Source organism: Ambystoma mexicanum, chromosome 1q, assembly GCF_040938575.1.
Source record: "Ambystoma mexicanum isolate Mex_15411 chromosome 1q, UKY_AmexF1_1, whole genome shotgun sequence".
In the NCBI taxonomy this organism is placed as follows: Eukaryota; Metazoa; Chordata; class Amphibia; order Caudata; family Ambystomatidae; genus Ambystoma; species Ambystoma mexicanum.
The window spans coordinates 663,556,401-663,570,729 of NC_090922.1; the positions used below are offsets into that span (position 1 = coordinate 663,556,401).

Below are 14,329 nucleotides of genomic sequence, written 5' to 3' on the forward strand. Positions count from 1 at the left end.
GAAACAGAAAAAGTTCTGTTAGATAGATAAGAGGAGGACCAAGAAAGAACAGAGCCCCTAAAACCAAAAGAAGAGAGAGAATCCAAAAGCAAAGAGTGATCAACAGTGTAGAAAGCAGCTGATATATCAAGAAGAATAAGAAAAGAAGAGTGTTTAGAGTGGTGACCTGACAGAAGACAGTTGAGCACACACATTAAAGCAGTCTCGGTGGAGTGACGGGACGAAACCCAAACTGAAAACATGGGAGAAGAAATAAGTCATTAACAAAAGAAGAGATCTGATAATAGACGATATAAACTGTGTTGCTAAAGAAACAACATCCATGGGGTTAAGGAGGCAACCCTATAATAGTTATTAAGAATGTATCATTCTTGTTTACATAGCAATGATCCAGATCTGACCCTATGTTGTTACAGGTCTGACCCTATGTTGTTACTGACCTGGCTTTTGCTTGATAGATATTTGGGGCCTGATTCACAGAGCATTTTCCTATCGGTTTGCACCATTGTAAAACGCTTCTGTGAATCAGGCCCTTTGTCTTGATTTGGTATGATGGCCCCCAGTGTTTTTTTCTCTTCTCATGTTTGGCCTGCCTACATTTACTCACAAATTGGTCTACTAACACAATGGGCCTCATTCCGAGTACGGCGCTAACCAATGGCGCTATTAACGCCTTGGTTGACGCCGTACCCGGACCGGCAGCGCCTTGGTGGATGGCGGAATTACCGACCCATTCCAAGGTTGTCGGGGCGGTAATTCCCCATTCACCAAGGCTCTTGCCCATTCCCAAATGAGCCCCCACAGGGCTCAATGGGAATGGGGAAGATGCAAATAACGGTGACCGTTCATTACGGTCACCGTTATTGGCTTGGAGGCCCCTTTGCGCCCTCGACTTTAACACCTGCTCAAAGCAGGCGTTAAGGGCGAGGGCGCAAAGGGAACTCGGAGTATGGCGGTAAGGGATCACCGCCACCGGTCTCGTTACCGGTGGCCGCTATCCCTTACCGCCATACTCGGAATGAGGCCCAATGACTTCATATTGCTGTATATTTCCGCTTCCTGCCCTGGTTTGCATTTCTTGAATCAGACATTTTGAAGCACACTCAACAAATTTGTTGGTGTATCTATGCAGGAGATTATGGTGAAGAGGGTTGCAGTAATTGGAGCCGGGATTTCCGGATTAGCTGCCATTAAAAGCTGTCTCGAGGAAGGCCTGGAGCCCACCTGCTTTGAGAAGAGCAATGACATTGGCGGTCTGTGGAGGTATACGGTACGTGGCTGGTTTTTATACTTTTATATTTGTTGTGGTATTTGATGTCCTTTTTTCTTTGTTCTTAAAACTGTGGGGTCATTGCTAGTTCGGCAATAATGGCAAAAAAATGCAATATCTGCCAAATGGCACAACTTGTACTGCTTGCGCAATTCTAGGTTCTTCAAGGAACTACCTCTTGTGGGTTTCCATTTAAATAAAGAGCTGGATTTCCAAAATGGAACTCTGCAAATTTGTACCTCCACCAGCAATGTGGAGCTGAAAATTGCAATTTAGCCCCAAAAATATTGGTATGTTTTTGTTTTACTGCTCACAGGGGGCTCATAGGTGTTTCCCTTCAATCCATTGACATCCTTTTACATTGCGAAACTGTAATGAGGTAAAAGATCGACACCTCTGATGCCCACTCACGCCTCTTTACCGATATAATTAATAAAAAGGGTCTGAATGTACCCTTTTGTCCATTTACAAAATTGAACATTAGTGGTGTACACCGCAACTGTACATGTCTATTTCCACCATCATCATGATGGTGAAAATGGGTAAAGAAAGTTAGAAAAAACAGTATTGCTGGAATGCTGCCAGTGGCATTTCAGCAAAACCACCGTCATTACCCCCAGTCCAGGTGTATATGCTGAAGTGGGCGAAAGTCCATGAATACAGCTGGCAGAAGTGGTAATATCGTCCCGTGATATTTTTTCCCAGCATCTTCTTGATCTCCCCAACTATGTTTCCGTCCTCTGGACAAGATCATTAACTTCACTACCAGGGCTCTCTTTGAACGCCCCTCTTATTTGCACCAGGCTGGATGGCTGATGATACATTTCTGGGCCAGATTTTAATTTCCTCTCCTGGGTCACAAATGTATCTATGGTATGACGCCACTTTATCTACCCTCCTCTATACAACACTGCAAGCCTTCTCATAATCTCTGCTCTGCCTTCTTAGCTACCCTGGTGGCACCTCGTCCTCCCTGAGCTTCCTCTCCCTTCCACTCGTTCTCTCTTCTTGCTCCACTTGCATGTAATTCTCTTCCTCCTGACATCTGAGAAATATTCCACACACCGATTTGTTCAAAGCCAAATTAAAAGATTTCCTCACTGGCACTGAGTTATCCTCTTAACCTACCTCTCATCTGCCGTTGTGCCAACATTTTTCCCTTAGATCTAACCTACCTCTGTCCCTCACTTTCTCTGCCTCTACTCTAACACGTCTTCCATCATAGTCACATTCCTAGCATAGCTGCTGCATCACCTAACGGCATCTAAACATGTCTAATGTTGATTGTCGTTAATCTATGTAAATCCACCCAAGTCTTGTCCTTGGTGACTGTTTCATTTACTCCCCACCACAAGCTTTTCAGAATGTCACTCATACTCACCCCATTGTAAGTAACTCACTTCTTCCCATCCAATCTGATACTTTATCAATTGTACATGCTTTTGCAATCAAAAGAGCATTGTTCTTCGCTGTACAGAAATAAATAAGTTGTGAAGAACTTATGTACACATGGGGGGTCATTACAACCTTGGCGGTAAGGGGTTAACGGCGCCTGTAATGGTGCCGGAGCCGTCAACCCCTTACCGCCCCATTACGAGTCTGCTGGAGGAACCCGGAAAGGGTTCCTGGTAAAACCAGATGCCCTTAGCGGGTCCTGCGAGGAGACCAGGTAGCTAACAACGTTGTTAGCTCCCTCCCCATTCCCATTGAGCCCTATGTGGGCTCGAATGGGAATGGGGATGTACCGGGTCCGGGTTCCTGGAATGAGGAATTACCAGGTCCTCCAAGTTTGGAATGGCCCGGTAATTCCTCATTTAAGGAACCAGGTAAGGGGGTAACCATGCCGCAAATTGCAACAAGGTTACCTCCAAGCTCGTAATGACCCCCATGGTGTCTTACAAGGAAATGGGTTGTAATTGCTAAAGCCTAAGAAAACGTGTACATATAACATTGCATTTTTTAACAGAACAACAAATTTGTTAGTACAATAAATGATCCTTCTTGTATAATCCATAAAATGAAAAGAAAGTGATAATCATAAGCTTTTTTTATTTCCGTAATTTCTATTGTTTTCAACAAAAAGAGCAACACGAGATTCTAATCAGGCACACAAAAAAGTGTAAGAAAATTGATTGGGCAGTAGCCCAAATGGTTCCCTTCATAGCATTCCTGCAATAGGGAAGTGTTAGACAATTCCCTGTCGATCCTAGAGATTTAGGACCTTATTCCAAAAACAGGTCCATCATGACTGAGTTCGCCATGCCTTCAATCCAAACTTCAGCTTTAAACGTTCGCTTCCCCTACTAATTCCTTAATCGGAAACAGTACAATATGCTTTCCTTCATTTATGTTGTCCATTGCTTAACCATACAATATGTTCAATAATAAAGGCTTCAATCCGTCACTGTCACTTTGAGAAACTATCAGAGTTGCAGTACAGCACTGACCCTATTAGAATATACACCAAGACGTTATATGTCAAGATCGAACCAGCACTCAAGACTGTGAGAAACCAGCCATAGGCTCGCATCTGGCCTGATTCTGATCCCGTTTTCAGCCAATACAAAGTCAAGGGGATACGAAGCAAGGGATTGTCCCGAAACATGTGAAGTATATCATGGGTCAACAAGGATTTTCTACTGCAGACTTTTTTGTGAATGTTCTAAGTGCATCTGCCCGGTGTGGTACATCACTGTGGGTACTTGTATCAATCCAAACTTTACTAAAATTGTGATCGCAAAGATACAGTGTTCACCGAAGGGTGACCTATTCAAGTTTACATATTCTCTCAAACTTAGGAAATTCACAACCTGCTGAAAGTTGTGGCCCAATGACCATTTCAAGCAAATTAATTAGTAACAATCTTAGCTGTGGTGGCTGAGTTGGAATTCATTTATCAAAAGAATCTGTGTGATGAAATGCCAAAACTAAGAGAGACATATAACAAAATGGTAACGCCTCTGTATTAAACATCCTTCATCAGAACCAGGTGAATGATCACAAATCTATCACACCAACACTAATCAGTCACATGTCCCCTTATGGGAGGGACCAGGCAGACATGGAAATAGACTTTTCTCCTCTGTGAAAGGTACCGAGCTAAAACATGTTTGCAGACCAACCTTAGTAGGTTATTTGGCCGTGCTCAGTAGAGTGTGTACCACCTTTATGCAAAATCAAATGTCTTAATTCCTGTAGCTCAAATTGCAGGTCTTCTGGCATCAACTACATTTGAGTGAGGGAGCCCTACTGCTTGCTGCAAACAGGGAAGGACTGGCCTACAGGCAACTCTGGAGATTTCCCGGGAGGCCTCTGCACCCTGGGCCTCTTTTGTGTGGTATTTGCAAATTCTCTCATAGGAAAAGTGTTGGGCTTCCTGAAAATGTGTAATATAGGGCCACTTTGAAAATTATTTCCAGGGCCTATTTTGGTTCTCACCCCTGGCTGTATGTACTGTGCTGCACTGTCTGGATTTAGATGGATTGCTGTCAACCCAGATGTAATAGCCATTCAACAGGATGGGGGCTATTTCAACTATGGAAGCCTATCCAATTGGTGACATTTCAATCTCATTACAACCTGTTGTAGCAAAGCCGGCCCACAGTTCCAAAAATCATGCACTGTAACACTACATCCAGATGAGCATCCCCTGAATGTGCATTGATTACGAGGAAGCCCACATATGCAGAGAATGCCATAACACCTATTGGGGGGGTGGACCTTTAATCACCTTAACCCAAAACAGGCCCACCACTTATGAAGCGAGTACACTGTTGTACATAAAGCAAGTTTATTGTACAAAAGCTCCGGGGCAGCGGTTAGATGGTGTTGCAGGACCAAACTAACCCAAGTCTCAGCAATACAATATCAGTTGGTAGTTTATATACTTTTTGCAACAATTTAAAACACTCCCAGATACATTAACTACTCTGCACCTCCCCAATTATGATTGGACACAATCTCTTCAAAGAAATCCCACCTTCAAAGTCCTGGAGTCAGTACATGTTTTAACAATGGTATTGAAAACATAATTCATTGCTAGCAATAACTGGCCTAAGTCCTTTAACTTTAAGTATGATTGCACATGGTTCGGCTGAGATATTTTGGCAAATTGAGAGAAGTCTGCTTAAACAGGATTTTGTTTGAACCATAGATAGCCATCTCCATTCCAGAGACTCCTGGCGTCTTAATTTAATTTATGCAGTCACATACAACCTCTGATGACCTGGAAAAATACTTAACCGGCAGACCCTGGCCTTGAGCCTTATGTTTACTACCACAAAATAAATGACTGATCCCCTCTAAAGATTTTAATACAAAGGGCTAGATAACAACACTTGTGTATAGGTGTGTTATTAATGCCATATCATATCATATCATATCATATCATATCATAACATCTGTTCCCTTGCTAGTACGGTGAACCTTGCCCTGTTCGTATGACCTTATTACAAAGTAACTAATTCTCTTTTCCATCAAGAATGCTCCTGTTACTTTTAGAATGCCTGTGTAACAACTAATTGTAGCCCATTGTGTGGATTTGTATTTGTGTTGCATTTGCAGTTTTAACATTGTATCTTTCTAGGTGATTCATATGGATTTATGACACTATTTCAGTTTTGTTGTCATCTCCCTGTCATCAATATGGTGTGCGCAACATGAATCCCTTGTAATAGAGGTGACCCTCCTTGACCACCCCGGCATTCCTCCCTTTAGTTAATATTTTAACTAACAATTCATAATCAGTATCTTGGGGAACATCTCTACAACCATCTTGCACCCTGGTTTCAATATGGGCATATTCCTCCGCTGAATCAACCCAACTCGTCCCACCACCATTTCTACAATCTACCCACCGCTCCACACAAGCATGCCACACTCATATGAGAAAAAGTATTGGTGGCCCCAGGCTTAGACAGAGTTACGATCATCATGGCCACACCTGTTGGTACCTGGGCAGAGCAACAAGGTAGAAGGATTTGGCAGGAACAAAAAATAATAAGTAAAAAGAGAAAAATAGGCATCATAATCTTCACACCAAGGCTCAGCTAGGGAGATATCCATGAAATAAAGAGTCTATCCATAAGTCGTTGGTGATCCTAGTCTCAGTTTCCATGATCACTTTCAGTTAATGCAGAACAGCCACAGTCATGGTGAGCGTGCCATTCTCTGTGTCATTGGGAGGCCCAAATGTACAGCCGGTACTCTTGAGTTTTCGGCATACTCCACCCTTGATTGCTGTCAAGAGGTTGAGTATGTACCAGTTTTGCAAAGTTATGAGCCTCAGTGCCCATAATTCTTCCTTAATGGCACTAAACGCTGACTCAGAAGTATTTACTGTGAGCAACAGTTCATACCTGGTCACCTGGAGCCATTTGCCATTTGTCGCTTCATGAACGCCAGGTGCCAGGAGGTAGGTAAAAAAAAGGTCTCTGTGCGGCTAAAAGGCTGATATAGATCAGGAATGTCTGATAAGGCCCACTATGATGCTGCTGAGATGTAGTTGTACCTTTTCCTTTGTAATAATTGTGAGGAACTTTTGCCATCAAATATAGTTTCCGATTGATCCTTATACAGTGATGAAGGGGACGCAAGGGGCACAGGGGACGGAAGGGGCACATATGTAATTTTGGGCATTGGATGGGCCAAAACAAGTGCTATTCAGGGATTACAAAGACAGGCACATGAATGGTAGAGAGAATGCACACAACTTGCCAGGCTGGATGCATCTAGTTGTATGCACGCTGTCCACACATCCAAAGGTTGTTGAGAAGGGCAGCCGTACCTCCAGCCAAATCCGCAATGTGTAGAGTGTTACTGCAGTTCCCATTTGTGCCAATGGGCACTGTGCCATTCTCCTTAAAACATAGAGAAAATAGGTAAGTGTCTCTATGTTAACAGGTTTTCTGGTTCTTCTCTGTGTCTTTGGGAGGCCCACATGTACACCAGGTACTCCCTATTTTCCTGCATACTCCACCCTTCATTGCTGTCAAGAGGTCGAGTATGTACCAGTTTTGCAAAGTTATGAACCTCAGTGCCCGTAATTCTTCCTTAATGGCACTAAACGCTGCCTTGGAAGTGTTCACAGAGAGCAAGAGTTTATACCTGGTCCCCTGGAGCCATTTGGCATTTGCCGCTGCTTGGACGACAGGTGCCAGGAGGGAGGTGAAAAAAGATCTCTGTGTGGCTAAACAGCCAATATCGATCAGGAATATCTGCTAAGGCCTGTGGTGATGCTGCTGAGAGGTAGTTGGACCTTTTACTTCATAATAATTGTCTGGGACTTTCGCCATCAAAAATAGTCTCTGATTTGTCCTTATACAGTGATGAAGTGGATGCAAGGGGCACAGGGGATGAAGATGTAATTTCTGGCATTGGATGGGAAAACAAGTGCTCTTCAGGGATTACAAGGACAGGCACATGAAGGGTAGAGAGACTTCACACACCTCGCCAGGATGGAGCCAACTGCCTGTTTGCACGTTGTCCACAAATCCAAAAGTTGTCGAGAAGGGCAGCCATACCTCTAGCCAACTCTGGTACTGTAGTTCCAATTTGTGCCATGGGCCCTGTGCCATTCCTCTTAAAACATAGAGAAAAATGGGTAAGTGTCTGTATCTTAACAGGTTTTTCTGGTTCTTTGAACCAAGTTGTGTACTGCAAATGATTTCTCCATGCTGTTCCACACTCTTTTTTTATTTGTGCCACCCCTTCTTCTAAGAATCCCCTCATTCCTCCAGCACTGCAACTTTTCACCCCTTGCTCCCATCGATTCTTAGAAAAAAATAGCTCCTTCCAAGATCAATTGAACTCTTTGGCCCCCTTTATGAGTTTGCCGGTCTGGGAAAAATGGCAGTAAAATGGGCAGTAATATCACATCTGGCATTCACATCTGGAGTTCAGGTCCCTACCGGCAAAGAATGGCCCTATCACCTGCACCGTCACTACCAGTGCCGGTGATAGGGGCAAACCCATTCCATGGAGTCCTACTGGACTCCATGTAATGGGAACTTACCGCCGTTACCGGCACCTGTAATATCCCAGTAACACTGGGAAATCGGGCGCCGGTAATGGTCCGGTAATGGTAAGGCGAGTCTGCCAGTAACCCACCGGTAGCACCGGCCGGTTACCGTCAGACTTGTATAGAGGTCCTTTGAGTACACCTAATATTTTTGCGCTCTGCCTGCTCAGCATTAAGCAACTACCGTCACTTGGTATAATCGATGCTGTAATTGACTTCCCTTTAAACTGCCTTTGGACCCTGAACTGGGCTAAGTGTACTAGACATAACATATCTGCTCCTCTATCTACCTTTGGATAAACACCCTAAGAATGGCAGAAGCATGGGGGATGAGAGAGCAAATGTAGCAATAGCCAACAGATCTCTCTCTCCCCACCTTTCTCATATGGCCATACCATACGTTGTCATCTGCAAAACCATCTGCATTCATTATGGGATTTAACTCATCATTATCAAAAAAATTAACATTATCAAATTCTTTATCCCTCTGTACATGTTCTCCTCATACTTCACAAGATTAGACAATTGTAATTGGTCTCCATTTATGCTGTTTGTCATCTTCAGACATGATGACCCAAGGACCAAAGGAAAACCCACAAAAACATTAATCATTAAACAATTTACAATTTTAAACATTCATTTTCTTATACAACCATTACTTAAACTCCAGATCTCCATCTTTACCCCCCTTTGCACTGAAACGAACAGCATACTTAACATCTATGCCTGCTCCTGCTCCAGTGCAGGTGGAGGGCTGCTGGTATCCCTGTGAGTGTCTTTCAGGTGGATCCAACTCTGATTGCCCTCCACCTTCATGGCAGTCAGAATCACGTAGACCACTGTATGTGGCCCATGGAAAGGCTGCCCATTCCAGTGATGCACAAAGGTGTGGATACAGATGAGGTCCCCGGGGAGAATTTATGGGCCTCATTATGAGTATGGCTGCCACCATACCGGGTTCCAGCTCCGGGTTCTGTGAATGAGGAATTACCAGGTCATTCCAACCTTGGAGGACCCGGTATTTCCTCATTCACAAAACCAATCCCCATTCTCATTTGAGCCCCCATAGGGCTCAATGGGAATGGGGCGGGAGCTAATAACGGGCCTGTTAAAAACAGGCCCGTTATTAGCTCCCTGGTCCCCTTGCGGGTCCCGCTAAGGACGCCTGGTTTTACCAGGCGTCTTTAACGGGTCCCGCAAGGGAACCTCGTTATAGGGCGTCCCATAATGAAAGGTGCTGGTCCCGTACCGGCACCCTTCATTACGGAGCACCTGCCTCGTAATGAGGCCCTCTTGTACTGATCTTCGGTAGTCTCACCACTTTCTCATGTTGTCTTTTGGTGAGAAGACAAAACCTGAGAAGATAATCTTGACACTTTTCGTACACAGAGACCAACTTCAAGCGACCGGGCAAATGGACAAGCCATGACAATTATTTAGGTATCTGAAGTTACTGCACCTCATTATCACATCTACAAAATCTATATGGAGCTGCTTGAACGGACCAGAGGGCCTGGGCAAGACCCACCTCACCGACCTCATGGTATTTCCAGGATTTAACTTATTGCACACAGTTCCCTATGAATCTACTTACCTGTTCTTGTAAGTTAGGGATAAACCAATCCTCCTGGATCTCTTCTGCGATTTGTCATTGAGAAGTATGTGACGGGTAATGTAGTTGCTCTAGGGCCATCTCTACAGGCATTACTACCAACCCCATCACTTCCTATCTCCAAAGCAAATCTGTGGGTGGGAGAACACATCCTCTCTTTTTCCAGAGCTCTTTTTTTCTCTAAGGGATTTTTTTTGTATTTCTATTATTTGGAGGGCCAGGACTGCAGTGTATGGGGCTGGTAACTATACTTGTTGGGACACAGTATCCTTTTACTGGGAAGTTGTGAAAGGAAAATACTCTGCTTCCTTCACCACCTTGTCTGTGGGATCATTTCCGAGAGCTATTGAATTAGTGTGGTTAGTATGGGCAGCGCACTGCTCTAGACCTATCTTTGTTGGCAAGGTTAACGCTTCAATCAGCAATGATAGCAGTGCAGCATGCTGGACAGGGGACCTGTCAGACCTCCTAAATCCTCTTCTCTGCCATCTCGATAACCCAGACTGGACGGTGGAGGTGACATACGCAGAGTCAGAATAAACGGCGGCTGCCTTCCCCTTTAACATTTCTAGTGCCTCTATATAAGTGCCACCAATTCCGCCGCTTGTGCAGAGTAAAGAGAAGGCAACCGTTTCTTCAGTCTGACTCAGTACTCCCCATCCACAAGACCCACAACAGCTGCATCTGTATGCCTCTCTCCCATCTCTAGGTTGATGTTCAAAGACCCATCAACAAAAATCACCTCACCCCCTCCAGGTTATCCTCTTTCACAGTCACGCTCTCTTCTTCTTCTCCCTTATATATGGTGCAATCATGAACAATATCTTTAGTTTTACTGTGACTGGCTGAGGTGTATTTTTAACTGTGATAGCTCTCTCTGGCATTTCCTTCCATCCTGCAACACATCAGGCTGGAAAAAAGACTCAAATGATACTCGCCAGGCCTGATTTCTGATCCCTGGGACCCAACTCAACAAAACCATCAACCCATAAAGAAGCAATGCTGTATGCACGGGAACCCCCTTAATCTAACTGTTGCTACAATAGGTCTGCAAATGTGCTGCTTCCCTTACCGGATACAACCATGCGGTTAAGCATAAAATACCTTCATTCGTGAAGGCAATCGACATCCGCAATTTGCTCAGGATGTCCCTTCCCAAAAGATTTGCTGGGGTACGCGTACAATAGAACAAAGGGGCTGATACATTTTGATTAACCACCTTGATACAAAGATCTTCAGATAAGGAACCAACAGGACAGCCCCAGGGAATCACTGTGTCCATCGTTTTGCCTGACAAGGGGCACTCACCTTCCTTAAGACAAGTGTCAACCATGAATGAAAGCATTTGGTCACCTACTTGCACACCTATCTGGGGTTCCTCTTCCAGATCGGTGGTAATGGACAAGACTGGACACATCAGAGAACCTTGTGGGCTGTCCTACTCTTGGTACATATTAGCACCTGGGAGAGAAAAGGGATTTCCCCGAAAATACTTGCTCCAGTGTATTGCGCAACTGTTCCTTGGGGTAAAGGACTCTTGTAGCACCAGACTGTATTTAGGGTTGTACGCACAACTTATTTAAAGAGAGGTAGTAAAAAAAAATACCAGGACCCAGTTATAAAAGCTTATGTGAATGCAAGGTGCAGGGGAGAAAATAACGACTTTGACACCACAAGTCGCTTTGATAATTGCTAAACAAAGTAAAGTGTCCTCAATTGACGGACAATCCTGTCCCATGCACTCGCATATACTGGAAAATCAGTCAATGATTGAACACATTGAAAAAGAAATCTAATTATAATGATATCAATTACTATATCCAACATTTATAAATTGGCAATGATTCAACATTAGAGAAATATTTTTAATTACACAATAAATGTGTGTTCTATTCTTAATTTCTTCATAATACAGTAAACTCAAAGCTCAACGCGTTTCGGGAATTACAAATCCCTTCTTCAGGAGCAAGATAAAGTTCAGTGATTTGCATTAAAAAATATCATAGTTTCAACCACTCTATAACAAAACATCCACTTTTCCAAACCCTGCTACCTCAACTAATTTCGCATCCACACTCCAAGTCTACTCTTACCCCCAAAAAACAAAACAAAAACAAAAAAACAAAAAAACCCTTAAATCAAGAAATACAACCCTTTTTTACCCCTATTTCCCTTCTTGCTTTACACCCCAACCATGTACTCACGTGAACCTGAGGTGCTCTGATGTGGTGCTTCATCAAATCATTCCACACAGCTAAGCCACAGCACCACGTCTCTGGGGAGCGGACAGACCTTCAACCAATATGACGCCTGTAGATCTCATTTTCACTGTGCAGGGAATACTGGTCAGCATTGTGAGGTGCCATAGCTGAGAGGTGTGGACAGAAGACCCCAATAGCTTGGAACGCCTGGTCTCCTACCTTGGCTCACAAAATGTGGGGGTGGATCTTTAATCACCTTAACCCAAAACAGGCCCACCACTTACGAAGCGAGTATATGGTTGTACATAAAGAATGTTTATTGTACAAAAGCTCTGACGAGCAGTTAGATGGTGTTGCAGGACCAAATTAACCCAAGACAATACAACATCAGTTGGCAGTTTATATACTTTTTGAAACAATTTACAACACTTCCACATACATTATTATGCTCCACCCAAATATAATTGGACAAAATCTCTTCAAAGAAATTCCATCTTTCCCCAATTCTTCCACTTTCATTGGTCAGGCTTATTTTCATTTGTTATCTTCAGATCATATTCAAAACACACCTCTTCCTGGGATTCCTTGTAGTAAGTCCTGACGTCAGCACATGGTTAAACATTGGTATTGAAAACTTAATTCATTGCTAGCAATAACTGGCCTTAGATCTTTAACTTTAACTAAGTATGATTTCACATAGTTCTGCTCACATATTTTGGCAAAGACAGAGATGTCAGCGTTAACAGGATTTTGTTTGAACCATCGATAGCCTTCTCCATTCCACAGACTCCTGGCGCCTTAATCTAATTTATGCGGCCACATACACCTCCTGATGACCTGGAAAAATACTTAACCGTCAGGCCCTGGCCCCGGGCCTTATGTTTACTACCACCAAACAAATCACTATTCCCCTTTAAAGATTTTAATAAAAAGGGCTAGATAACATCTGGTCCCTTGCAAGGACTGGGAACCTTGCCCTGTTTGTACAACATGAATACTAAGTAACTAATTCTCTTACCCATCAAGAATGTTCCAACTACTTTTAGAATGCCTGTGTAACAGCTAAGCATGGCTCATTGTATGGATTTGTGTTCGTGTTCGTGTTGCATTGACAGTTTTAATATTGTATCTTTCTACGTGATTCATGTGGATTTACAACACTATCCCAGTTTTGCTGTCATCCCCCCATCATCAATATGGTGTTTGCAACATGAATCCCTCGTAATAAAGGGGACCCTCCTTGACCACCCGAGACTAGCTTTGTTGACTCCCACACAACCATTAGCATGATTTCTGATAAGCACCAAAAACTAGAATTCATTTTTTCAAGGCTTTATTTTTCAGATGTGTTTGGTGACTCTAATTTGCTGGTGTCTGAATCTTCCTCTTGTGTACAATATGATTAAGGGCCATGAGAATTGTGACACCAATGGTTTGCGCGAATACACCCTAATGCAGCTACACTGAGGCTTGTTAATGTTTGCATGCAGGACTGCGTCATTGCCCATGTGTTGCAAGCAAGCTAAATTAATTTTCAAATGTGGTCAGACTCCAACCCATCAGCCACCAAAAAATGTACATGTTGATTCTTTAGTATTTCCTTGCTGAATTGATGATATGCCTTCTTAATTGTACCTGTTGCTTGTCTGCATTGCTGACACAGGAAGAAGTTGAAGAAGGCAGAGCAAGCATCTACAATTCACTCGTGACCAACTCGTCAAAGGAGATGATGTGCTACAGCGACTTCCTCATGCCGGACCACTTCCCCAACTTTTTGCACAACTCCAGGCTCCTTGAGTATCTCAAGCTGTATGCAGAACATTTCAACCTCATCAAGCACATACAGCTTAAGGTGAGGAGCCCCTGATTCATCTGGCAGTATTTTGTTTTGTGTGTGGAATGTATTCTTTTTTAACACCAGTGCTCCCAACACTTCTCTAGTTGAAAGCACACATGAGGACTGACAAGAGCTAACTGGGGCCAGCCTTGTGGTTACATTCCAAGCTACCTCCTTCACTACATGGGGTATTTGAGTTTACAACTGCTGTGTGCTATGGGTAGACTGGTGCAGCAGTGGCCCTTAATGGTCAGCAAGAGAAAACTGTTGACTAAAGTTCTGTGATCGCTGGTTACATTCCCTCATTTAGAGAGGGCTTCTGTCATCCATTGCTCATCTCTGCAGAGGTAACAGTGGGATGAATGGAAGATGAGTGCAGTGGAAGTAGGGA

At 43.6% G+C, this 14,329-nt stretch overlaps 1 protein-coding gene across 1 annotated transcript in view; it reads left to right on the plus strand.

Moving 5' to 3' along the window:
* Positions 1-1,126: 1,126 nt before the first annotated feature.
* The window catches only part of LOC138534979 (dimethylaniline monooxygenase [N-oxide-forming] 2-like), a 564,743-nt gene continuing 551,540 nt past the window's right edge, over positions 1,127-14,329 (plus strand). Inside the window, exons 1-2 of the mRNA XM_069641260.1 lie at positions 1,127-1,270; positions 13,765-13,953. Coding sequence (XP_069497361.1) covers positions 1,127-1,270; positions 13,765-13,953 — 333 coding nt within the window. The remainder of the gene's footprint in view (positions 1,271-13,764; positions 13,954-14,329) is intronic.